The sequence below is a fragment of the Rhinatrema bivittatum genome, chromosome 8 (genome assembly GCF_901001135.1).
Source record: "Rhinatrema bivittatum chromosome 8, aRhiBiv1.1, whole genome shotgun sequence".
Lineage (NCBI taxonomy): Eukaryota > Metazoa > Chordata > Amphibia > Gymnophiona > Rhinatrematidae > Rhinatrema > Rhinatrema bivittatum.
In genome coordinates this window covers 169,345,415-169,372,687 of record NC_042622.1, presented here as the reverse complement: position 1 = coordinate 169,372,687, position 27,273 = coordinate 169,345,415, and the positions used below count along the sequence as shown (strand labels likewise).

Here is a 27,273-nt window from a genome sequence, read left to right as displayed (position 1 = left end):
ATAAAATCATATTATTGAAGGAAACTGGAGCAAGAAATAATTGTTCAAATAATAAAGAGAGATTTGAATGCAAAATTTTAGGAGGACAGTAAACCAAACAAATTGAAAAACAGGAATTATAAGCAAGCAACAATTCCTGTGATGACGACCCACTAAGATTTAATGTTTTTAACTTAAAATATTCCCTAACTATTAATAATAAACCACCACCCCTGCCAGTAACTCTTGGCTGGGAAAAAGAGATATATCCATTCGGGCGCAAAGCTGGTTTAAAGCAACAACATCGGAATCAAGTAGCCAACTCTCTACAATACACAAAATATCAAGATTCTCCTCTGTAATAAGATCATGAATGAGCTGAAACTTACTCCTAACTGATTGAGCATTAATTAAAGCTATTTTTACATCACTAAAAGAAGAACCTGAATTTGAGACAACCCATGGGATATTCACTAAATATGGAGAATGCTGCAAAACTTTACTCGAATACTGAAACTTTTTAGGCAAGGAACCATACACACCATTACCGGAAATCACTGGAATAAATTGACTAACCAAGGGACAATCCTCAAACATCAGCGCGACACCCTCATCAACACTCATCGCGCACGAAGGAGCGCACAAAGGAGCTCCTTTGTCGCACTCCTTCGTCGACGCGACAAGTTGCGCGACGCTCTGGCTCGGGGCGCCTCTGGCGTCCCAGGCGGATTTTTCAGCCTCCCCACAGAGTGACATCACTGTGGGGGCGTGGCTTCCAGCCCGATCAGCTGGAAAAGGGGCTGGCAAACACGAAAGGTGGGTCGAGATCACTTCGGACAAATGGGTACTGGAGGTCACTCATTCATGATATTTCCTTGCCACTCCCTGCACAAGAAGTAGGCAGTGGAGACTACTTTTTAGGGCTCCTCAGGATGAGGGCTATAATCCCAGTACTTGCGCCCCAGGAAAATATGGGGCTTTATTCTATCTATTTCATCGGACCCAAGAAGGAAGGTTCCTTGTGCCCCATCCTGGACCTCACGCTTCAACTGACATCTACAAATGAATCATTTCCGCATGGAAACCCTGCATTCCGTGATAATGGCTATAAAATTGGGAGAGTTCTTAACCTCCCTGGACCTATCCGAGGCCTACCTACATATGCCAATCCATCAAGAACACCAACGTTTCTTATGCTTTGCGGTACTGGATTGCCATTATCAGTTCTGGGCATTGCCCTTTGGCCTAGCCACCACCCCAAGAACATTTTCCAAGATTATGGTGGTCGTAGCGGCAACATTGAGAAAAGAGGGAATCCTGGTATCACCTGTATTTTGGAGACTGGTTGATCTGGGCCAAGTCCGTGGAAGAGAGTCTCCGGGTGACCAACAGAGTTGACCTCCTTGCTTCAGGAACTTGGTTGGGTTGTCAACCTGGACAAAAGCAAGTCCTGGGACTATGTGGTAGTCCGGTTCGACACCAACTAGGGCATGGTCTTCCTTCCGACCACACGAATAAGGACGTTGGTGTCCCAAATGCGTCAGTTAATGAGCATGATACGCCCGACGATGTGGAGCTATCTCCAAGTTCTCTGTTTGATGGTGGCAGTCTCAAGACTATTCGATTCGCCTCCAGTGGTGGCTACAGGAAGCTCATCTGAGCAGGGGTGTACCCCTATCCTCTCCGAACTGGCTGATCCTCACAACATGCCTCCGGGACTGGGGAGCTCACTATAAGGAACTGACGGTCCAGGGACGTTGGACCGAGGAAGAGGCCCTCTGGAACATCAACCACCTGGAAGCCCGGGCAGTCAGATTGGTGTGTCTACAATTCAGCCACAGACTCCAGGGTCAAGCAGTATCTGCAATGTTGGATAATGACAGTAGCCTACATCAACTACCAGGGTGGAACCAAGAAGCCAGCAAGTGTCATGAGAGAGATCTACTTATGGAATGGGTGGAAATAAATCTACAGATGATATCAGCCAACCACAGCTCAGGAAAATGTCAGAGCAGACTTTCTAAGCAGGAAGAGTCTGGATCCAGGAGAGTGGGCATCATCTGCCAAAGCCTTTCAGCTGATAGTAGATCGCTGGGGTCTCCCATCCATCAACCTGCTGGCTGCATCTCACAATGCGAAGGCTCCCTGATTCTTCAGTCGCAGAAAAGATCAGTGGTCCCTGGGAATCAACGCTTTCATTCAGACCTGGCCCGAAGAAGAGTTGCTATACTCCTTCCCTCCATGGCCCCTTCTGGGCAGGGCCATTCACAGAATCAAGCACCACAGGGGATTAGTCCTACTAGTAGCTCCAGATTGGCCCTATGCCTCCCACCGCATAGGGACCTGCTACAGCAGGGACCAGTCCTTCACAAGAATCCGACTCAGTTCTGGCTTGAGAGGGCTCGCCTGATAAAGCGAGGATATTCTGGAGCAGTAATTGCCACCTTACTCCGCACATTGAATTTCTCTATGTCTCTAGCTTATGTGCGGGTCTGGAGAGTATTTTGAGACCTGGTGTAAGGAAAGCAGTGGTCCCCATCGGACAGTCAAAATCCCACTAATTATATAATTTTTGCAAAACAGCTTGAATAAATGTTTGACGCTTAACTCCTTGAAGGTCCAGATAGTGGCGCTCTCCTGTTTCAGGGGCGAGGTGAATGGAACCTGCCTGTCAGCTCATCCAGATGTGGCCCATTTTCTGAAAGGGGTGAAGAACCTCTCGCCACCCCTGTGGTGGCCGGTTCCCTTGTAGGGCCCTCCTTTTGGCCATTGCACAGTCTTTCCTTGTGTTGATTAACCTTGAAAACGGTGTTCCTGATGGCTATATGCTTGGCACGTCACATCTCTAAACTACAGACATTGTCGTGTCGGGAACCATTCCTCCGGATGACTCCAGGAACGTTACAACTTCATACCGTTCCATCCTTCTTGCCAAAGGTAGTCTCGGAGTTTCATTTGAATTGGTCCATTTCGTTGCCTTCCCTAGATAAGCACAAGGGCATGGAAGAATACCACCGCCTCCGTCATTTGAATGTCAGTAGACTTTTGGTGCGGTATCTGGAAGTTTCAGAACCGATCCGAAAGATGGACCAACTGTTTGTCCTTCACGGTGGAAGGAAGCGGGGCAAATCAGCTTCATGGGCTATCATAGCTCGCTGGAATAAGGAGGTGATCACAGGAGCCTATGTGGAGGCTGGAAAGCCATTACCTTCTCAGGTTAAAGCTCATTCCACTAGGGCTTAGGCGGTCTCATGGGCAGAAACTAGACTACTGTCTCCCGTCCATATCTTTCGAGCGGTGACATAGTCCTCCTTCTCCAAGTTCTGTCGCCTGAATATATAGGCCCGAGAGGATTCTGCCTTTGCAAGGGCGGTGCTATCCGGACCCCGGGCAGCCTCCCGCCCTGATTGGAAATAGCTTTTGAACATCCCATTGTCCTGAATCCATCTGGCTACACGCTAGGAAATGGAGAAATTACTTACCTGATAATTTTGTTTTCCTTAGTATTAGACAGATGGGACTCAGCATCCCGCCCACGGCTGCTCAAGATGGGTGCCAAAGATTTTCCCATGGAGTGGATATTGATTCTAAGAGATTTACAGGTAAGCCATCATCCAGTCGCTAGATCAGGGCATCTATATTCTCACTGGGGTTCAGTGTTTATAATTGGTTGAGTACAGTTACAGTTATTTGCTTTTAATAAGGTTTTTCCTTTAGTATGTCCACAGTGGCTTTTGAAAAGAATGCTAGAGGGCTGAGGGTCACTGCAGGGGTGTATTTAGGGTGATGTCAGCTTTGCAATCTTACTCCATCCCCATCTGCTGGCAAGGGAGCATAACTGTCCATCTGTCTACACTAAGGAAAATGAAATTATCTGGTAAGTATTTTCTCCATTGTGTTCTGTACGCATGCCTCCGATCAGATATGTTAGAATGAAATACAATGGGCGGCACTGCATATATTATAATGTAGTGCCGCATGTAGTTCTGCATGAGTGCTGCAGGAGACCATGGAAAGAGCAGCACCACTGGGGACCTCCTGTGGTGGGCCCAGGGAACAACTTTTCAGAATGTGACACTAGGTAGATTAAAAGCTGGACTAATATGCCATGTTTGTTCACCCTGAGGCCTGCAACTAATGTAATTCAGATTACTTTCTCCAAATATTTTGATACTGCAAACTGATCACTGCTTGGAGGAGATGATAAATTTCTTGAACTTATATTTAATAGCCAATTCCATTTCCAAAATAAGTGTAAAGAAAGCTGTGTACCCTTTACCCTGTCCTAAGATACAATTCCTACTGCTCAGAAGAGGATTGATTCATGCCATTGTGTCCACAACTCTCAGAAGTTATTTATAGGCTTTCTAGAATGAAGAAAACACTCAAATTTTACTGAATTTCCTGAATGCTTTAATGTTTTCCTTGCAGTAGTTTCCAGTTTCCTGTAAAATCCACATGGCAGGCTATAAAAATGTAACTTTAACCCTAATTTCCAAAAGTCTATTTTGGGGAGGGTTTTACTATTTTTTCTTTCAAATAATGCATTTGGGAATAAAATTCCTTGTAATTTCCCTGACACTATTTGCTAGTACATAATCTTATTTTTTATTTTTTTTAATTTCCCTAGGGCACCCCTATAAAATATGAAGCTGGCAGCAGCCAGTCTGCCATCAAGCACAATGTGAAGTCTTTGATCACGGGACTCAGCAAGCTGCCCCGTGGGATGCCACAGATGGAAATGATGCCAGAGAACCTGAAGGTGGTAGAGCGTGGGAAATACGAAGACGTGAAGGCAGCAGATGCTGTTCGCTCCCGTCACACATCGGTGGTGAACTCTGGCCCTTCTGTACTCAGGTCAACTCTCCATGAGGCCCCCAAGTCACAGCTGAGCCCCGGGATCTATGAGGATACAAGTGCAAGGAGGACCCCCATCAACTATCAAAGCCCCATGTCCAGAAGCTCACCTATGGCAAGAGCAAACGATGGTGCGTTTCTCATCACTGCTGTCTTCTCTTCTCCAACACTCAAGAAATATGCTCTAAATATTACTGTTTGCAGTGCATGTTCTGTCCTACATACACTGTATCACTAGTGTTTAGTTTATTTAATTTTCATCATAAATTAGAGTGATTTACATAAAATGTAAAAACAAATCAATAAAACAATACACATATGTTATATAAAATTCCTAACCTAAACATCAAGCAACCAAGTCTAAAAGGGACAAGGAAACAAGATGTGTTACAGGATGTCAATTTTAAAATGGATCACTTTGCCCATTGAGTATAAATGCCTGCTTGAATAGTTGAGTCTTTATAAGTTTCCTAAATTTGGATAGTTGGATTCTCTACGTATGTCTACTGAGGAGGAATTCCAAAGTAGTAAATCCTGGTAATTAAATGATATGCACCATTCTCTTTCACTCTCATTGGAGATGATGGCACAATCAAAAGCTCCTGACTAAGAGATCTCAATGACCTAAGGAAAACTGCTTCTTACCTGCCAATTTTCGTTCCTTTAATACCACAGATCAGTCCAGACAAGTGGGTTTTGCATCCCTACCAGCAGATGGAGTCAGAGAAACAAATCTTTGAGGCACTGCTGCATATGTGTGTGCCACCTGCAGCCTCTTCAGTATTGACCTGTACCCAAGCCAAGATGTATCCCCGAAACCCCTCTCTCGGGCAAACAGGGAAACCGATAGGGTTGGAAACCTTCAAAAACTGGAGCCCAAAACACTCCCAAAAAACTAAATTTGAAAAATCCAAACCATGATCAAAAACTGCCCACATACTCTGAAAAGCAAACAACTTGACCCACCAGTTGACAAAAAAACAGTCTTTCTACAGTGACAGGATGGGTCTCTGGACTGATCTGTAGTATTACAAGAACGACAATTGGTAAGAACCAGTTTTCCTTTCCTGAACATATCCAGATCAGTTCAGACAAGTGGGATATACCAAAGCACCTCTAGACTGGGCAGGAACCCAAAAGACCTGCATGCAGAACACTCTTAACTAAAGGACGCGTCTTCCCGCGCCCGCACATCTAAGTGGTAATGTCTGGTGAAAGTATGCAGCAAGGACCACACCGCTGCCCTACAAATCTCCTAAGGCAACAGCAACTGACATTCTGTCCAGGCAGTGGCCAGCGATCTTGTGGAATGCACCTTCAGCCCCACTGTAACTTGACGGCCATGCAACTAGCCTCCTTCAACCAATGGGAAATGGTAGTCTTAGAGGCCTTCTCTCCCTTCTTCCTAACCCCATACAGGACAAAAAAGGTGATCAGAGTGCCGGAAGCTATTTGTCACCTCCAGATAAGAGTACTCCTCACATCCAAAAGATATAGCTCCCTGTCCCTCGGAGAATCCTTAGACCACTGGGAAAGCCGGAAGGTCTACCAACTGATCAACATGAAAGGAGAACACCACAAGGAAATCCCATCAGTGGAAATCCACAGCAAGAGATCCCTGCAAGACAGAGCCTGTAACACTGAAACCTGTCTGGCCAAACAGATGGCCACAGGGAACACTGCCTTCGGAATCAAGTCCTTCAGCTTTGCTTTCCGCAAAGGCTCAAACAGAGCCCCACACAAAAACACGCAAGTCCAGATTAAGGCTCCAATCTGGGCATAACTTCCGGATCGGAGGTTGCAAATGCTTGACTCCTTTTAAACAAATTAATCACATCCAGAAGTGAGGCCAAGGACCTCCCTCGCCCTTTGCCTCAAAGAGCGCCCAAGGTAGATACCTTAATGCGAATGGAACTATAGGCTAGATCCTTAGACAAGCCCTGTTGCAAAAATTCCAAGATAAGAGGAACCTCCACTGACAGGGAAATACACCTGTCTCTGAAGGCATCAAGACTCAAACGCCCTCCAGTCGCAAACATACGCCAAGGAAGTGGCAGGTTGAGTGATCCTCCCAATCCGAAAATATGGGACCCTGACACAACAACTTTAGCAGATGAGCCAGCCGAAGGGGCCTGTCCACAGCCAGATACACTAGATCTGCAAATCACAGACACTGCGGCCATTTGGGCACTACCAGCACTACGGAACAGAGATGTACCTGAATTTGACCAACCAGAAGCCAAGGAGGAAACACGTATAACAGGATCCCCGTCAGCCAAGGTCACACTAGAGCATCTAAACCCACCGAACCGACCTCTCTTCTGCAACTGAAAAACCTCTGTCTGTTCGTTGACCTGCATCGCTATGAGATCCAGCTGGGGAACACCCCACCTGGCACAAATGCGGTTCCAAGCCTTGTGGGACAACTCCCACTCCCCCGGGTCCAGCTGCTGCCCGCTGAAAAAATCTGTCTGTATGTTTTCTGCCTCCGAGACATGTGAGGCTGCTACGCCCTTGAGATGGCGCTCTGCCCACACTAACAAATACTGTGCCTCCAGAGCTACCGCCAGACTCCTCATCCTGCCTTGACGGTTGTCGCATTGTCCGAAAACACGCAAACCATCCGCCCCTGACCAGGGGAAGAAAAACCTGCAGGGCCAGATGAACCGCTCTTGTCTCGAGGCGATTGATGGACCAGACTTTCTCTCTTGGTGACCACAGACCTTGCCCCCCCACTGGAGACTTGCATCCGTGTTGACCACCACCCAGTCCGGGGGTTCCAGGTCCATTCCCTTCCTCAGATTGCGCTGAGACAGCCACCAAAAGACTCTGGACCTGGATTCTACAGCAGGGGCAATGGCAGATGATACTGTTATGACAGTGGATCCCATCTGGACAACAGAGCATGCCAAAGAGGTCTCGTGTGTGCAAACGCCCATGGAACCAAATCCAACATGGATGCAGTGGACCCAAACACTTGCAAGTAATCTCAAGTCATTGGTAATGCAAGACGAAGCAGCCATGCAAGGTGTTCATCACCTGCTGAAGCACCTCTTGCATTCTTTCTCTGACTTTGCTCAAATGAGCCAACCATCCAGGTACGGATGAACTAGATCTCCCTCCTTGTGTTGAGCCTCAGCCGCCACCTTCACCATCACCTTGGTGAAGGTTTGTGGCACCGTCACCAGGCCAAAAGGAAGAGCCTGAAACTGAAAATGCTGACCCAGCACCATGAAGCGAAGAAACTTCTGATGGTCCAGCCGAATTGGGATATGAAAATATGCCTCCATCAAGTCCAGGACACCAGGAACTCTCCTTTGCGGACTGCGACTGCTACCACCATGTGCAGTGTCTCCATATGAAAACACGGCACTCGAAGGGCACTGTTCACCTTCTGCAGGTCAAGAATGGGATGAAAAGTACCCTCCTTGGGAACCACGAAGTAAATGGAGCACCAACCTTGCCCAAGGTCCTCCTGTGGCATAGGCACTATGGCACGCAAATCCAGTAGCCTTTGCCGCGTCCCCCACATCCTCTCGCTTGCTTCGAGAAAGGCCTCTCTGACCGGGCACAAAAATTCAAGAGCGTTAGCCGTCTCTTATGACCTCCAGTACCCAATGGTCTGAGGTAATGTTGGCCCACTCCTTGTAAAGGCTGGACAATGTACCCCTACAGCTTTTACGGAGGAGTGAGGGCCCTAGCTTCATTGCGTTGACTTTCAATCACCGGCCCATTGACTGGCACCATCTCTGGAACCTCTGCGGCCTCCACAAAAGGTCTGTTGGCGACTGCCAGTTCACTTCGGAGTGTTGGAAGTGGTTCTGCCTGAGCAAAACCTCCACGAATCCCTAAACCTCGACTGAGGGGGAAGGGTCTTTTTACTGGTCCATTTATCCTCAAGCATCTTGTCTTCATCAACTTATCCAAATCCTCCCGAAACAGGAGCTTCCCTCTAAAGGGGAAGTTACACAGCTGAGCCTTAGACCACATGTCCGCTGACCAATTGCGCAACCATAGAAGCTGCGGGCCGCCACCGCTGAAACCATACTCCTGGCCAACATCCAAACCAAAACCTACAGAGCATCTGCTACATACATATGATTCCAGCCTCTAAGCGGGCTGCCTGCAAAGGGCTATGCTCTACGGAAGTTTGCTCTTGGGCCTTCTGCAATCAACATAGGCAGGCCCTCTGTACCAGGCTGGCGCTCACCGCCACCCGTAGATTTAGCATGGAAACCTCAAACATGCGCTTGAGTTGAATCTCTAACCTGCAGTCTAAGCGGCCGCCCCCACCACCGGAATGGTCATCTTCTTAGTGACTGCTGAAACCACAACGTCTACCTTCGGCACCCGAAGGATCTCCAAAGCCTCCTCCATCAGGGTGTATAGCTTTGCCTTAGCTCTGCCCCCTTTGAGGCCTGCCTCCAGGAAGTCCCACTCCCAGTTTACCACTTTCCGGATCTTCTTAGGCAATGGAAAAGGACTCTGAGGGTCCCATAGTCCATCCAGGATTGGATTAATGCCCTCATTATCTGACTCCTCTTGAGTCACCTTAATCCCCAATTCTTCCAACACCTGGGGACTAAGAGGATGCAGTTCCTCCTTCTTAAATAAACAAACCACTCTGGGATCATCTCCCTCTGGAACCGGGAAATCATCCTGATCCGGGTTAACCTTAACCACATTGGGATCCATACTGGGTGCCACTGCCCCGTCGTCATCCGGATCCACCCCTTGAAGGGCCAAAGGGTTATCCTGTGGATCATCCGAATCCTCCCCGTCACTGGGGTCCAATGCTGGCTGCACAAGATGCAGACCCAAACGCTGCAGAAAATCCCCGGACCCTTGTACGGCCCTCCTAGACCTCTTCAGCATGGGGGGGAGGCCCATCTCGTGACCTCTTATCCTTCGCCCTTTCCTTGCCAGGAAGGCTTTGTTCATCAAAAGCACAAATTTCAGTGAAGAATCATCCATACCATCAGGCCCCTGTCCTAGACTGTCCTCAGAGTCCTCCTCTCTACCCGGACTCTCCTGATCCACTGGAGACAGAGGAGCGGGAGAGTCTCTAGACTCCCCCGCCGAAGAGGATGCCTGTCCATGGTTCCCTGCAGGTGCAGCCACCACCTGGGGCCCCCCGACTCCTCAGCCAACGCCACTCCCGGAGGTCGGGGGAGATGACTCCAACGCTTAACACCTGCTGAGGAACCCTCTCCCGAAACGAAGCCCATGCAAAGGGAGCGGGAGTTTAAGTGCACTGCTTACAGGCCACATGAGTGGCAGGTCTCCATGCGTGACTTTTTCACCATTGCGTGTGGACCCACACTACCGAACGCCACGCAGTCTCCCAATCGGCTGGCTTTAAACGCTCACCCAAGCCGAGCCTCTCACACCCTCTGCGCCGACCAACGCATGGGAAGAAAGTCGGCCGCCACCACCACAGGGGAGACCCGATGGCAGGCCCGGTGGCACATGGGAAACCAAATATGGCCGCATCAAAGCTGCCATGCCACCGAACGCCTCAGAGCTGACCACCAGCGCAACTCCTTCCCGGGAACCCTGGGCGTGAGTCCTACCTACCCCAATGTGGCCCGCTGCTGCCCCCCAGCTCTCAAGTTATTTGCCCCTTTTTTGTTTTTCCCAAATCTTTACCTGCTGGCAAAAATAACCAAAATACAAGCAGGGATACTTTCCTGGATCCTGGGGCCTGGAGACAGGGGCTTCAGCAGACTTGAGGGAGCCAGTCCCCTGGCTATCAAGATCACCGGCACGATGCAGGCAAGCAACTGGCAGGGGTTCCCAACCCCCCCGGACACTTGGCTCAACCTGAGGGATGTTCCACCAAGGAGCCTAACACCTCAGGGAGCTTCTGAATCTACTACTAGCCTTCTCTTCTTAATATAATTTGTTTTCTTTCTCTGACTGCAGGAGGTTGCACCTCTACCATCTGCTGGAGTCAGAGAAATACTGATGGGACTGCAGGTGGCATTCTGTTATGTAGCAGTGCCTTAAAGTTTTGTTTCTCTGACTCAATCTGCTGGTAGGGATGCAAAACCCATTGTCTGGACTGATCTGGGTATGTTCAGGAACTAGGTTGATAAGGAATCAACAATTTAGATAAATATAGAGGAAGCCCAGTGTAAAGTATCTTAAACTAAGCATTACATTTTGAATCTTATTCTACAGTGTTTGAACACTGAACATTTCTGGATCCAAATCCATATTTTTCCAGACTAAAAGCTGTTTGTAGCAGAAATTCAGCACCTTCCTGTTGCAACCAAAACATGACAACTGCATAGTCCAAGAAAGAGTGACCACTGGTTTGGAGATTTAAAAATAATCAAAAGGCGTGACTCTAATCTGTCCATCATTCCATAACTGTAAAATTACATAAAACGTTTTGGATGGGGAAAAAGAAGACCAAAAGGAAGAGCAAACCAGAGAAGATTAGAGTCCAAGAAGTGGACAAGCTGATAGTACGCAACTGTGATCCTTGTGAGTCTGCCACTGGTTTGTAGACTGAATGGAATTAGGGGAAATTCAGATTTATGTCTGGACTGTATTGTTCTTGTGTAGCCAATGAAACTGAATGCCCATTGCTGAGAATACCAGAGCCTAAAAGCTTTTTGTTCATCCTTAGGGCGAAAAAGTGGGTGCCTAGTCATGTGGGGTGAGTTGTAACATGGAATTGCACTCCCACTGTATTATCTTTTGCTTGTCACACATGGGCTCCTGCAGAGTAGAAGGTGATGAAAGCCACTCTACATGCTCAGCGCTTGGTCACTTTAGGGGGTTTCTTTCTGCACTGGGGGGATTTTCCATTTAGATACAGACATTGAGATACCTCTGGGGTAAGGAACTGGTTTCTCTTCTCTGCAGCCCCACCCACCATTTTCTCTGCGAATGACACTGCAGACTAGGGAACAATTCCTTGCAGCTGTGCTGATAGGAAGTGCTAAATTATATGAGCACATGTTTGAACACTTATGAATTTACCTTTTGTGACTTCCAGGTGGATTGACTTCTGGGAAGCCTTCCAATCACGAGAGGAAAAGCACTCTTACTCCAACGCAGAGAGAGTGCATGTCAGCAAAATCCCCAATTCCTGGTGTTGATCCTATGTCAGCACACAGTCCCTTTGACCCTCACCATCGTGGAGCCCCTCCAGGAGAGGTATACAGGGGCCACCTGCCACCTCATCTGGATCCAGCCATGCAGTTTCATAGAGCTCTAGATCCTGGTAAAATCATTTTCTCAATATTTACATTATTACTGGGTAGGAATGTCATGTGTAAAACACACAGTAGGCATTCCTGCCAAGGTGACACTGCTGTACTTGATACTTTACAAAGATCACAGCAGGTCAGTGATGTATTCATCACCACTGTCACAGTGAATTGTGATTCCACTGTCCATAACATGATGGGATGGTCAGAAGGAGATAAGAACCTTTACAATTTTCCTGCATGATCTCAGAGCTTGTCACCCTAGCTCACACACAACTGAGGATCCAGTACTTCACAGACATTTTGTTCTCTGCTAGTGCTCCAATTTTGTTTAAAATTTCAGTTAGAGCTGGTTCATGTTGACCAGTATGGATTTATCCCAGGAAGGCAGGTAGCAGGTAACAGCCATAAAATAGTAAATCTGATTAGAGAGGCAAGGTTGGAAAAAAAACCCTTTGATTCTAACAATAGATGCCGAAAAGGCATTCGATCGTGTACAGTTGTCGTACATGTTTAAAGTACTGGCAAAAAGTAGGATTGGGCCCAAATTTTTAAAATGGGTGTTGGCTATGTACCCTTCGCCTAAGGCCTGCATTAAGGTAAATGGTACATATTCTGAAGTATCTGAATTGGGAAGAGGGATGAGGCAAGTATGTCTATCGCCTCTTCTGTTTGTCTTGGTCATGGAGCCTTTCACAGGGAAGGTTTGATAAACTGGGGATATACATGGCATAACCATAGCTCAATTCAAGATTTCACGGTTTACAATCCTTTATTATCATTACTAATAGTGGTTAAAGAACTAGAGGCTTGGGAAGAGTGTCCGGTTTTAAAGTAAATATGGGGAAATCGGAGTTATTAAACCTCTCTAGATGAGCTGCAAACTAGGCAAATTAAGGATGGATTTCCATTTCAATGGGCGAAATGGAGCATTCGGTATCTGGGGGTGCAGATAGGGGTGGGGAATGGTGGCAATTATTGCATCTTAATTATCAATCTTTAATGGACAAAACTGTGCAAGAATTGGAACTGTGGTCTCTCCCATTTCTCTTGGCTAGGACGAATAGGTATAATAAAATGACAATTTCGCCTCAATGGATCTACCTGTTAAAGTGCCGGCCTGTTTTTTGAAACTTTGCATAAACCGGTGTTTCATTATATTTGGGAAAAAAAGACCACCAAGGGTAACACACAAGGTTCTGTTTTTGAAAAAGGAGCATGGTGGGTTGGCAGTTCCAGATTTCAGGTGCTACTGTTTGTCGGCACAACAGAGGGTCATTTTATCATTGGTTCCCCGGGATTATGATTAAACAATGGGTTTTACATTGAGCAGGGTGTGATGGCTAGGGAGCGCGCTATACTAAGTTATGGGGGCAACAGACAGAAGGTAATAAGATTGGAGAGGTGAATCCTAAGAGTATGGTACAAATGTAGAAGCATTCTCACGGGACATAGTGTGTTTGCTATGTTAATGCCACTGGGTATATATCTGGGAAAGGAATTTCAAAGCTGGAGGTGATAAGTGTGCCTGAGCCTGAAAACCAACATTGAGAAGGCGACCGACCCAGAATCCTTTGCTGTCTTAGCCTATGTGACCTCATAGTAACTTGCTGAGCCTGACCTGCAGCAATTCCCAGGACACCTGGATAGGCAGTCCAAGCTGGCGCCATATTGTGATGCCTAATTATATAGGATCACACAAAAGTGTAAGGCAATGGTTGGAAACTTCAGGCTATACTGTCACAATAAGAGGCACCATTTCCAGGGGCATCTGTAAATACAGCCTAAGATATGATAATTGTCCTGACCAGTAAGATTCTAACAGAACAAAGGACTATCTAAAGCAGTGGTTCTCAACCCTGTCCTGGGGACCCCCCCAGCCAGTTGGGTTTTCAGGATAGCCACAATGAATATGCATGAGAGAAAATTTGCATGTTATGGAGGCAGTGTATGCAAATTTTCTCTCATGCATATTAATTGTGGATATCCTGAAAACCCGACTGGCTGGGGGGGTCCCCAGGACAGGGTTGAGAACCACTGATCTAAAGAGTGATGGTAAATGGGCCCCACCTTGGAGAAATACTCAGGGTAGCTTAGGGATGATCTTATCATGCTGGTGACATGACAACCAATGTAAATCATTCTCTGGGTAGTCACGCACTTCTAGAATTTTCTAACCTAGTCCTATATTGTATTTTACCTATAAAAAAAAGGATCAGTTCATATACACGATGAGATGCTGGTAGTCAGTTTGTCAGAGAAATGGCACCAGCATCTCCCAAGAATACTTATCTTGTTCAATAAAAAATTATACTTTCTGCAAAATCTAAGTGTTCTTGTATCCCTGGATATATAAGCATCATAAAGAATGGCATGGCGCTTAACAGAGGCGCGTAGGGTTATGGTGCTGTGGGCAGTTTGTTTTTAAGAGACACATGAGGGTGTTTGAAGAATTGAAAAATCTATATAAATACTGGAGGGTTAGTACTTTCAATTTTTACGATTAAGTCATTGTCTCTCCCGTGATCCGATTAAGAGCCAAGTAGCTCGTGATTTCTCTGATTTGAGGACATGTGCTTTAAACAAAAGGTGAAGAAAGGGTTGCTTTCCAAAATGTATGGGATGCTATTTCCTATTAAAGTTGAGAATTGAACTCTGGAATTTGTTACCAGAGGATGTGGTCAGTGCAGTTAGTATAGCTGTGTTTAAAAAAGGATTGGATAAGTTCTTGGAGGAGAAGTCCATTACCTTTTATTAAGTTCACTTAGAGAATAGCCACTGACATTAGCAATGGTAACATGGAATAGACTTAGTTTTTGGGTACTTGCCAGGTTCTTATGGCCTGGATTGGCCACTGTTGGAGAGTCGCTTGCAGTTGCCTTGCAGGGCTTCGAGCCTCTGGTTCCATTGGAACCGCCACCACCACAAGAGCTGTCTTCACTGGTGCTTGCACCTTTACTGGAACGGCTCGATATGCTGCTCTGTGTTCTACCAATGCAGCCGGCACCGGTGCCTGAAGCCCCTACGTGGCCGAAGTGTGCACCGCTGCCACTGCCACCGCCACCGGCCCCCATACTGGTGAGCGACTCCTCTGAGTAGAAAGGGCCATCGGGTTCGATGGCATCTCAGGCACCTCAGGCACGCAATGTGCTCCGCCACCTCCCAGCTCCCCCAGGACCATCAGGAGGCAGTCCACATTTGGTCGTATGCCATCAATAACAGCATTCTCCTCAGGGCAGTGTATCTTCCAGGTGTGGACAACACCTGGCGGACTCCTTGAGCCATGCCTATAGACCTCTTTGCCTCCCTGGAAAACAGGAAGGTGTACTGCTTCTGCTCCCTAGGCAGGAGGAGCAGCAGATTGCTGGTGGATGCCTTCTCGATTCACTGGGGCACTAGGCTGTTGTAAGCTTACCCTCTCCTGCCTTTCATCTCGAAAATACTCCAGAAGCTTCAGCAGGATCAAGCCTCCATGATCCTGATCGCCCCCTTTTGGCCCTGTCAGGTCTGGTTTCTGACCCTACGAGATATGGCCTCGTGCCTCCTGATCCGGTTGGGAATGGCTCCAGACCTAATCACACAAGACCGGGGCAGGCTCTGTCACCCCAACCTACAAGCCCTGGCCCTTACGGCTTAGATGTTGACTAGGTGACTGTGCAGACTGTTGACCTTTCGGAAGGGGAATTGCGAGTTATTCTGGACTCCAGGAAGCCTTCTACCAAAATATCTTAAAATATGAAGTAGAAGAGGTTTTCCATTTGGTGCAAGGGACACAGTCTGGATCCCTTTTCTTGCTCCCCTTCCGCACTGTTAGACTATCTGCTTTCCCTCTCCGAATCCGGCCTCCAAACCACATCAGTGAGGGTTCATCTCAGTGCCATAAGGGCTTACCACCGGGGTACGGATGGTACTGCGATCTCCTCTCATCCACTTGTGGGGTGGTTCCTGAGGGGCTTACTTCAACTAAAGCCCCCCACTCGCTTTCCAGCGGTTTCCTGGGATCTCAACATCGTCCTGTCGCAACTCATGAAATCTCCATTTGAGCCATTACGATTTTGCGATCTGAAGTACCTCTCCTGGAAGGTCATCTTCTTGGTCACAGTGACTTCAGCGAACTGCATGCCCTAGTGTCGTACCCGCCTTATACAAAATTTTGCCACAACAAGGTAGTACTCCAGACACACCCAAAGTTCTTTCCCAAGGTGGTTTCAGAGTTCCATCTCAACCAGTCTATTGTGTTGCCTTCCTTTTTTCCAAGGCCTCACACTCACCAGGGTGAATGGGCTCTGCACACTCTAGATTGCAAGAGTGGATGGCGCCTCACTGCCTCTTCACTCAACTCTTTGTTTCCTTCGACAAGAACAGGCTAGGGGTCACTGTCTCCAAGCATACTTTATCCCATTATCTTGCGGACTGCATTTCCTTCTGTTATGCACAGGTGGGCCTATAGCTTGACGGTCAAGGTTGACTCGGTACAAGCCATGTCAGTCTCGGCTCATTTGCATGCAGTCCCCATTCATGAGATTTGCAGAGTGGCGACCTGGAGTTCCCTCCACTCCTTCGCCTCACATTATTGGCTGGACAAGGATGGCCGGCAGGACAGTTGATTCGGTCAATCTGTCCTCTCTAATCTCTTCCTCCATGGGCCCTGTCCTTGGGTGCAGGCCTGCTCCTTTGGTGGTTGCAGTTCTAGTTGTTGTGCACATGTGCAGCAGGGATCCGGTGCCAATGTTCGGAATGGCTTGGAGCTACTTAATCACCCATGTGTGAGGACTACCATCCTGCTTGTCCTTGGAGAAAGCAGAGTTGCTTACCTGTAACAGGTGTTCTCAGAGGTCCTCACAAAACCAACCCACTACCCATGTGTAAGGACTAACATCCTGCTGTCCTTGGAGAACACCTGTTACAGGAAAGTAATTCTGCTATCCGTGGTTAATAAAAAGAAAAAGTTCCAGTTAAACTTTGGAGAATCAAGTTCCTGAGAAGATTTCAGTTTGTGGAAACTTTGCAGAAATAGAAATGTAATAAAAAGTCGGTCACAAAATACAGTCCTGTAAAGATTGTTGTGGCATTTCAAGCAAAGAATGTTAAATTAAACAATGCTATGATCCTGATGTTGTGTTCACATGAGCTGCTCTTGGCTATGAAAGAAAAGCTGCCTCAGCTTCTTATTACTGGTTCCTTAAAACCAAGAGAGAGAGTACTTTAAGAAGGTTTAACCGTTTCATTGACTATCAGTTTACTAAGATTTAGAGCTACAAGTAGAAGCTTTGACACTTAGAGCTTCAGCTTGCAATTTTCAAACTTGTGCTAACTTTGTGTGTCTGCTACATGTTTCCAGTATATGTGTGTGTACTTTTCTGTGTAGAACTATAGGTGAAAGTTGTGTAACCCCTCTGAACCTTGTTCATCTTACAGCGTACCTATTCCAGAGACAGCTGTCACCCACCCCTGGCTATCCCAGCCAGTACCAGCTTTATGCAATGGAGAACACGCGGCAGACAATTTTAAATGACTATATTACCTCACAGCAGATGCAGGTTAACTTGCGTCCTGACATGACCCGGGGGCTCTCTCCTAGAGAGCAGACGCTAACTCTCCCTTATCCAGGTACTCGAGGTATGTCTTTGTCTTTATCAGAGTATGCATTCTTTTTACCATGAGTAAATGTATGTCAGAGAGAGGTTCTCCTAAGTACACTCCAGCTGGCATGAGATCTTAGGGTTTTTCCCGGAGCCCTGGAGCTGATTAATTATGTTGGGCAAGTGATGGTGTAGCACTACTGGATGTGTACAGCAACAAGAGGGAAAGTGACTTGCCCAAGGTCAGAAGGTGTGTCATTAGGAGAAGCAGGATTTGAATCCTAGTCTCCCTATTTTCCAACCCATTGAACTTTTGCCACTGGTAAAGTCCAGTGTGGGACTTTTCCCTTGGATTTAGGGCACTAGCTTTGGGTGTTGGTTGGTTGGCGGTGCAGTTGGTTGGGAAAAGCTTAGGCAGGTCTTGATCCCATGCTTATCTGCCTGTTCTCAGAATTTCTTTCACACTATCTCCAGGCCTGTAACAGAATTTTAGGTGTTTGTCTGGGTTTGAATTCATTCTGGCAAAATAAAGGGTGTGTTTGATCCTTTACTGTATGAGGCTGAGGTAGGCTGGTGCGTTGCTCCATTCCTCCACCTTTACTTAATTGAAGCATTCAGATGTGTTTTGTATTTTATTTTATGGCTTGCATTGTGTGTCTGATGCTTTTATGTTTATATCATTGAATTATGAATACGATATGTAAACCGCTGGGAAACATTGACAGGCAGTGTATAAATCTGATAAATAAAAGATGTACGAAGATAGGGAACCTTGCTACTGCAGTAAATCAACCATGCATATTTTTAAGATAATAAAATCCTTTCCCCAAGGGGCCCCTCATTCACCGGCCACTCTTGCCACAGGTAGCAAATACTTCTCTTGAGTTATGAGTTAAAATATTGGCTGCAATTGTATAAGGTGCTAGTTATTAATAAACATTTGATATTCCGCCTTTTTCCAATTTGGTCTCAAGGCAAATTATAATTATAGTTGGGTTTGAATTTATAATTTCCTAGCGTGTAGCCAGATGGACTTGGGGCCAAAGGGTTTTGCTCCCCAGCCAGCAGATGGAGACTGAGTCAGGTTGCTAAGCTGACGTCACAGTACGTATACCCCTGCAGTGACATCAGCCCTCCAATATTCTCAGTCTCCAGCAGATGGTGGATGTACCTCTCCCTGTAGGGATTGTTGTACTTTTTGGAAGGAGAAATTCTACATTCTAAATTGAAGGAAATTGAGCCCCGCTCTCCTGCGATGATACCTAAAAGACCCTCCCCCATTTGAGAATTCCTGAGGCAATTTCAGAGATCCCTCAGAGGTGTACCTTTGTCCGGTAGCCGGTTCTCGGCATGGACTTGGCTGCTTATGCATCTGAAAGGCAGTGGGTGCAGGAAGCTGAGTGCGGCAGTGAGGGCCAAAGCCCTCGCCCCCTGCATCCAGAGACCATCTCTGTATTCAGCCAGTAAGCGCTGAGCCCAGGTAAGTTTAAAAAAAACAAAAAAGGAAGATTCCCTAGCGTGTAGTAGATGGACTCAGGACCAATGGGTATAGTGTACTCCTGTTAGCAGTTGGAGACGGATCAGATTTCAATCTGACGTCAGCCCCTAGTACATATACTCCTGCAGGAAGTGCAGCTCTTAAGTATTTTCCATCTCCATAGCAGTTAGGGACTTTCTGCACGCTCTCAAACGTTAGATCAAATTTAAAGAAGAAAACCCAAAATTGAAAGAAGAAAACCTACCTGAAGACGAGCCCCGCTCTCCTGCGGTGATACCCTCGGGTCCCTCCCCCAGTTGAGATTCCCGAGGTGATTTCCGTGGTCCCTCGGAGGTGAGCCTCGGTCCGGCGGCCGAATCGCGGCGAGGACCTATTTCCCGATCCTTCAGGCGCGGCTGAGAAGCAGCAGGTGCACCCTCGAGCGCGGCGGTGAAGGTATTTGCCCTCTTCCCCTGTAGCCGGAGACCGCCCGGGACGAAACTGGAAGCGCCGAAGACAAGGTAAGGTAGAAATCTTCCACTCGAATCCGGTCTCCGAGGGTCGAGGACGAGCACAGGTCACCGACCGGGACCAGTGCCACCGGGTTGATCCGCCCTAGCAGGGCCAGGCCCCAGCTATTCCAAGAGTCTGCCCACGTGGAGACTCTCCGAGGGGGTCACCATATTGCCCGTGTGCTCGCCGTCGCCATCTTGGCCTACGCGCCGCGCTGTTCGCCTCCGAGCACACATCCCTGAACCAGGCGCACAAAGCACTTGTGCGCATAGACTTAAGCGCGTATAACTTGCGCGCACATAGCCGAGCGCATGTCTACGGCACAGCCGCGTGCACAACTTACATGCTCAACCTAAGCGCACCGGAGCGCATAAGATTTACGCGCCGACAACCCCCAGGAACAGAAATTAAAGCGCAAGGCCTCTGTCCGGCATGCCACATCAGAGCCGCACAAAGCGAGGAGGCCGATGCCCTGTGCACGCAGTGCGAGGAGGCCCTGGGAGATCCAGCACAGGGCCAGTCCCACCCAGGGCCGAGTTCCAGCTCCTCAGGGGGCATCCCGGACCTAGCCAGGAGGAACCCCCAAGGATCCAATGCCTCTCGGCTTTGACCCAGCGTCCATATCATGGGTGGAGTTTTTCAAGGGGATTCACGCCTTTGTTCAGATGCAAACTGAACCTCTGGCTGGCCAACCACTTGCTCCACTGGAGGACCCACATGCTCCAGGCCCCTCAAGACCTAGGCACAGGCTCCCATTACCCAGAAGCCCCGCCTACTGGGACTCGGACACCTCTGAGGAAGAAGCCGAATCCCTAGAAGAAGGGGAGCTCCCCCCGGGGACAGAGCCACACCGAACCATGAGACGCTTCTTCACAAAGGACGAGCTCTCGGACCTGGTCAATCAATGTCTGACTGAGCTCGCTATCCCGGGCCCAGGTACTTCGGGAGAACCGAAACCGAACCCCCTGCTGGAGGGTCTTCGACAGACTTCTCGCCATTTCCCCCTGTTACAAGCAGCGCAGCAGTTGATTGACCCGGAATGGAACGCTCCGGAATCCGCATTCAAAGGGGGACGAGCCTTGGCAGCCCTGTACCCCCTGGACCCAGCAACCAAAGACCTTCTTGCATGCCCAAAAGTGGATGCTATGGTCTGCGCGGTCTCTAGGCGCACCACTATCCCAGTGGAGGGAGGAGCTGCGCTCAAAGATGCTCATGACTGACGTCTGGAGTCCATCCTCAAACAATCATTTGTCGTCGCCGCTATGTCTCTACAAATTGCGGCCTGCTGTACCGTGGTGACACGTGTCTGCCTATCACAAACCAGGAACAACACCCCGGGAGAAGACATGGAACCAGTGATATCATTCCTAGCGGACGCTGCCTCCGACCTAGTGCGCACAGCAGCCAGAGGAGTGTCCTCTGCGGTGGCTGCCAGGAGACAACTCTGGCTCCGGAGCTGGTCGGCCAACGCATCTTCCAAAACGCGCCTCACAAGGATGCCCTTCAAAGGATCCCTCCTGTTCGGCAGCGAACTAGAGAAACTGGCCGACAAATGGGGCGAGTCCCTATTGCCGCGACTACCGGAAGATAAGACAAAGAGAATTCAGCGTTCCTTCCCCAGGTCCTCCAGGGGCAGAAGTTCGCAGCGCTTCAGTCCTTACAGGAACAACTATCAAGCGCCCCACCCTACGGGCATGAACCAGTCCTTTCGGACCAAGCACAACAAAAGGGGAGCCAGCTCGGGTACAGGCCCCAGCCACACTCCACAATGAGATTCAGCCGACCCATCCAAGGGAAGAAGCCATAGGGGGCAGATTAGCCCTATTCTACCACAGATGGGTCGAGAGAACCTCGGACAAGTGGGTCCTAGCCATCATTCGGGAGGGATACTACCTGGATTTCCTACAAACCCCTCCGGACAAGTACGTGGAGTCCCCCTGCCACGACCCCTCCAAGAGGGCGGCGGTGGAAGCTACACTGTCCAGACTACTGGCACTCGAGGCCATAACCCCAGTACCTACACAGGAAATAAATACTGGCCATTATTCCATTTATTTTATCATTCCCAAGAAAGAGGGAACATTCAGGCCCATCCTGGATCTCAAGTCGGTCAACCGCCACCTCAGGATCCCTCGCTTTCGCATGGAAATCCTACGATCTGTTATAAGGGCGATACAACCAGGAGAGTTTCTCACATCCCTGGATCTTTCTGAGGCCTATCTGCACATCCCCATTCACCAGGAACATCAGCGCTACCTACGCTTCAAAGTCCTGAACTGTCACTACCAGTTCCGGGCACTACCCTTCGGGTTAGCCACAGCACCCCGGACGTTCACCAAGGTAATAGTGGTAGTGGCGGCAACACTGAGGAAGGAAGGAATCCTTGTTCACCCCTACCTGGACGATTGGCTGATCAGAGCAGTCACCGGAGGAAAGCCGCCAAGCAACCAGCAGAGTCAGAACTCTACTGGAAAGCCTAGGATGGGGTAGTCAACACAAACAAAAGCTCCCTACAGCCCTCACAGTCGCTGGAGTACCTAGGAGTCCGATTCGACACCAAGGAGGACAAGGTCAGCCTGACCCCCACAAGGAGATCAAAATCGTGGAACTGGCTGCAAACCTTGCTGGACGACCCTCATCCCACAGCATGGGATTACCTGCAAGTTCTTGGGCTGATGGCATCCACACTGGAAGTTGTGCCATAGGCGCGAGCCCACATGAGACCCCTACAGCGCTCACTCCTATCACGGTGGAGCCCACGGTCCCAGAACTACACCGTACGTCTATCACTCCCAGGCAGAGTTCAGACCCAGCTACGGTGGTGGCTGCAGGCCAGCCACATGAGCCGGGGATCAAGTCTTTCCTCCCCAACCTGGACTCTACTCACCACAGATGCCAGTCTACGAGGATGGGGAGCACACTGCGAGGAGCTAACCGCCCAAGGGCAGTGGAACGCAGAAGAGGCGGGATGGAACATCAACCGCCTAGAAGCGCGAGCAGTCAGACTAGCCTGCATGCAGTTCGTCCACAGACTTCGAAACAAAGCGGTCAGAGTAATGTCGGACAACACCACGACAGTGGCCTACATCAACCGGCAGGGGGGAACCAGAAGCCAACAGGTGTTCCTAGAAATAGACCCCCTGATGGCGTGGGCGGAAGCAAACCTCCAGGAGATCTCCGCCGTCCACATCGCCGGGAAAGACAACATCACTGCAGACTTCCTCAGCAGGTAAAGTCTAGAGCCAGGAGAATGGAGGCTGTCACCCACAGCCTTCAAGATAATAGTGGATCGGTGGGGGACACCGGACATGGACCTTCTGGCAAACAGATCCAACGCCCAAGTATCCAGATACTTCAGCCGCAGGCGGGAACCACAGTCCCAAGGGATCGATGCCCTGGTACAGCCCTGGCCCCCGGGGACCCTACTATATGCCTTCCCACCGTGGCCCCTACTGGGCGCAATCATTCACAAGATACATCTACACAAGGGACTAGTTCTTCTGGTGGCTCCGGACTGGCCAAGAAGACCCTGGTACGCAGACATGAGAAGACTGCTGGCAGGGAACCCCCTACCCCTGCCCCCACACAGGGACCTGCTATAACAAGGTCCGATCCTCCACGAGGACCCAGCTCAATTCTCTCTTACGGCCTGGCCATTGAGAGGGCTCGCCTGAGAGAGAACGGATATTCGGGGGCGGAAATCGATACCCTCCTACGAGCACGCAAGTTCTCCACATCACTAACGTACATAAGGATCTGGAGAGTATTTGAAGCCTGGTGCGAAGACCACAACATCAAACCACGCCCATTCACTATCCCCGTGATCTTGGAGTTCTTACAGAATGGACCACAAAAGGGCCTGTCCCTCAACTCCATCAAGGTACAGGTGGCGGCCCTGTCATGCTACGGCTCCAAGAGCGCGAGAGACAGCATAGCCTCTCACCCGGACGTGTCAAGCTTCCTGAAAGGAGTCAAGCACATTCGCCTACCTCTAAAGTGGCCGGTACCTCTGTGGAATCTCAATCTCGTTTTGGACTTCCTAGCGGGAACCGCCTTCAGACCCCTACGAGGCCTGTCCCTTCGCCTGTTAACCTTGAAGACGGTGTTTCTGCTGGCGGTGTGTTCAGCCCGCCGCATATCGGAACTACAAACACTGTCCTGCCGTGAGCCGTTCCTCAGGCTCACCCCGGGGTCCATCCAACTACGCACGGTCCCCTCCTTCCTCCCCAAAGTGGTCTCTCACTTCCACCTTAACCAGACCATCTCACTACCAACGATGGATGCCCGGAAGAATTCGGAAGAAACCCGTAGTCTCCGCCACCTCGACATCGGCAGACTCCTATCCAGATACCTGGCATTGTCCGAGCCCGTACAAAAAACGGACCACCTTTTCGTCCTTCACAGCGGAAAGAAACAAGGGGAAGCGGTCTCACGGGCAACCATCGCCTGTTGGATCAAGGAAGTCATCAAGGCGGCCTACGTAGAAGCTGGCAATCCACCACCTCTACAGGTCAAGGCCCATTCTACCAGAGCCCAGGCAGTATCATGGGCAGAAACTAAAATGTTGTCACCTGCCGAGATCTGCAGGGCAGCTACATGGTCCTCCATCCATACCGTCTCCAGATTCTACCTTCTGGATGTTCAGGCTCGGGAGGACACAACATTTGCAAGGGCAATACTAAGTGGGTCACGGGCAGCCTCCCACCTGGATCGGGAGTAGCTTTTATACATCCCATTAGTCCTGAGTCCATCTGCTACACGCTAGGAAATGGAGAAATTACTTACCTGATAATTTTGTTTTCCTTAGAGTAGACAGATGGACTCAGCATCCCACCCTTGGCTGCCGTCTCGCAGGGCCCTCAGATGTTTAAGGGTAAGCCATGTTTTTCATTTACCTAGGGCATCCACCCTGCTGGGCGTCGACACTTTCCGGTTGAGTACACTGGCGGTCTCCAGCTATAGTCAATCAACCAGTTCAAGGTAATCAAGTTAATCAAGTTATGAAGTTATCCAAGTTAACCAAATTATTAAGTTAATCAATCAGTCAGTCACACATATATCCACAATGCTTTTCGAGGAGAATACTGAAGAGCTGCACTTCCTGCAGGGGTATATGTACTAGGGGCTGACGTCAGATTGAAATCTGATCCGTCTCCAACTGTTAACAGGAGTATACACTATACCCATTAGTCCTGAGTCCATCTGTCTACACTAAGGAAAACGAAATTATCAGGTAAGTAATTTCTCCATTACCACCTGATTCAAAGACTATCAGAGGGAGCTTCGATAGGACTCCCCTCGGTCTCTGAACCGAAGTTGTTCCAGCTTCCGTTGGGGCTAAGTAGAATTGGACTTCCGAGCAGATTGAGCAGCCCCCCAGTGGGCTAGGCCTCTCTATAGGCTTGGTCGGCACACCGTGTTTGGCCACGGCTGCGCCATCTGGCGCACGTTTGTGTGCGTGCTGTATTGCCGTCTATAGGACCTAGGTACGCACAGTGTGCTCTGCGCAAGCGCTGTGTGCATAACAGGTGCATCCCTACATGCACAACTTTGAAAGCGCGCGATATAGGAAGAGCTGTGTGCACGGGCTGTGGGTGCACATTGCTGCGCCCCGCCCGGACACTCGGAATTTGTACACATAAATTTATAAACACGTGCTGAGAGAGTGCACATCTAACGCTGCCAATGGCACTACCAACCAAGAAAACTAAGCGCTTTGCTCTCTGCAATGCTTGCCATATTAGAGCCTCTCAGTCCAACTTATGTCTGTACTGTGAGGAAGCCCAAGGAGAATTGACCACCTCGGACTTTGCTAAGCCAGGCTCCTCCCATTCGGATGATGGGTTCGCCACTGCCTTAACTGTAAGTACACCGGACTTTAGTATCCCCTTGACTGGTTCATCCGTGGGAGAGGGAAATTCAACTAGCCCCATCCCAGTACCTCCTGCATTAGGCATGAACCCGGCTGCCTTTTCCTGGATGGAGTTTTTCCAGGGGCTACAAGCCTTCGTGCAGGCACAGTCTACTGCCTCTCTTGCCCCTGCCTGGACGGAACCTCAGCTGATGGCCCCGCTCTCTCCCTTTCCTACCGGCAAACCCCGAAGTATGCCTAGCCTTACCCAAGGGTATGTCCCAGATGGCACGGACAAAGAGGAAGATACAGATTCCTTGGAAGTTAGGGAAATTCTCCCTGGGTTAGAACTGTATTGGACCATGTTACGGTTATTCCATAAAGTCGAATTGCTGGCCCTGGTTTGCCAGACACTGAAGATGCTGGGAGTTCCTGGGGCGGATTCTATGAAGTAACCAAAGAAGAATCCCATTCTGATTTCCCTGTGGAAGGCCTCCTGCTACTTTCCAGTGATGGATGCCATCCAGGAGTTAATTGATTTGGAATGGGATGCCCCAGAAACAAGTTTTAAAGGGGGCTAAGCGTTGGAGGCTCTATACCCTCTGGACCCAGCGGTAAGGGAACAATTGCATTTTCCTAAAGTGGATGCACTGGTCTCTGCCATCTCTAAATGAACAACTATCCCAGTAGACGGAGGAGCAGCCTTAAAAGATGCGCATGATAGACGGATTGAGTCTATCCTTAAACAAGCCTTTGATGCTGTAGCAATGACCTTGCAGATCGCTTCTTGTTGCGCTCTGGTGGCTAGTTCGTGTCTGCTTCTCTCTCAGGAGATTGATGACTCTGGATGAATTCCAGAGCTGTTATGGAACCCGTTGCCGCCTTTTTAGCAGACGCAGACTCTGATTTAGTCCAGAGGAGTGGCCTCAGTGGTGGCGGCCAGTCAACAGCTATGGCTGCGGAACTGGTCAGCTGATGCAACCTCCAAATCTAATCTTACAAAGATGCCCTTTAAAGGATCACTCCTGTTCGGGAGCGAGTTGGAAAAGCTGGCCAGTAAATGGGGCAAGTCTCCAGATCCCCGGTTACTGGAAGATGATAGGAGGCAGCTATAGCACCCCTCGCCTATGAGGGGTTGTTCCAGTGGTTCCCAGTGTTTTCGCCCCTACAGAAATTCGACTTTTCAGAAGTCTTGACCCCTTGGGAGGTCCCAGTCCTTTTGTACCTGACAGCCCAGGAGAGGGGCAGGTTCAGGCTCATCCGGAAACCCACAATGAAATTTTACCGACCCACCTTCGGGAAGAGGAGATAGAGGGTCGCCTTTCTCTCTTTTACCAATGGTGGGTCGAGGTCACTTTGGACAAATGGATACTGGAAATCATTTAAGAAGAATATGCACGGGAATTCCATAGCACTCCTCAGGAATTATTCATGATGTCTCCTTGTACTCAAAGCACAAGAAGCAGGCGGTGGAGGTTACACTTCTAAGACTCTTCAGGATGAGGGTTGTGGCCCCAGGAAAATACTGGGCATTATTCCATTTATTTTGTCATATCCAAGAAGGAAGGTTCCTTTCGCCCCATCCTAGACCTCAAGAGCTTCAACCATCTCTTGCGAGTAATTTATTTTTGCATGGAGACTTTATGCTCTGGGATAATGGCCGTGCAACAGGGAGAGTTCCTAACCTCCCTGGATCCATCCAAGACATACCTACATATTCTAATCTGGCAGGAACACCACCGTTTCCTACGCTTTGCGGTGCTGGGTTGTCGTCATCAGTTTCGGGTGCCA

The 27,273-nt window shown here is 49.0% G+C and overlaps 1 protein-coding gene across 18 annotated transcripts in view; it reads left to right on the top strand.

Moving 5' to 3' along the window:
- NCOR1 (nuclear receptor corepressor 1) overlaps positions 1 to 27,273 on the top strand; it is a 372,787-nt gene that overhangs the window by 283,944 nt on the left and 61,570 nt on the right. For 13 of the 18 annotated variants that reach the window (XM_029611288.1, XM_029611291.1, XM_029611302.1 and 10 more), the window contains 4 exons: positions 4,610 to 4,967; positions 11,474 to 11,503; positions 11,846 to 12,073; positions 17,478 to 17,678. In XM_029611288.1, the coding sequence (XP_029467148.1) occupies positions 4,610 to 4,967; positions 11,474 to 11,503; positions 11,846 to 12,073; positions 17,478 to 17,678 (817 nt within the window). The remainder of the gene's footprint in view (positions 1 to 4,609; positions 4,968 to 11,473; positions 11,504 to 11,845; positions 12,074 to 17,477; positions 17,679 to 27,273) is intronic. The other 5 variants (XM_029611301.1, XM_029611303.1, XM_029611298.1 and 2 more) reach the window with 2 other exon arrangements.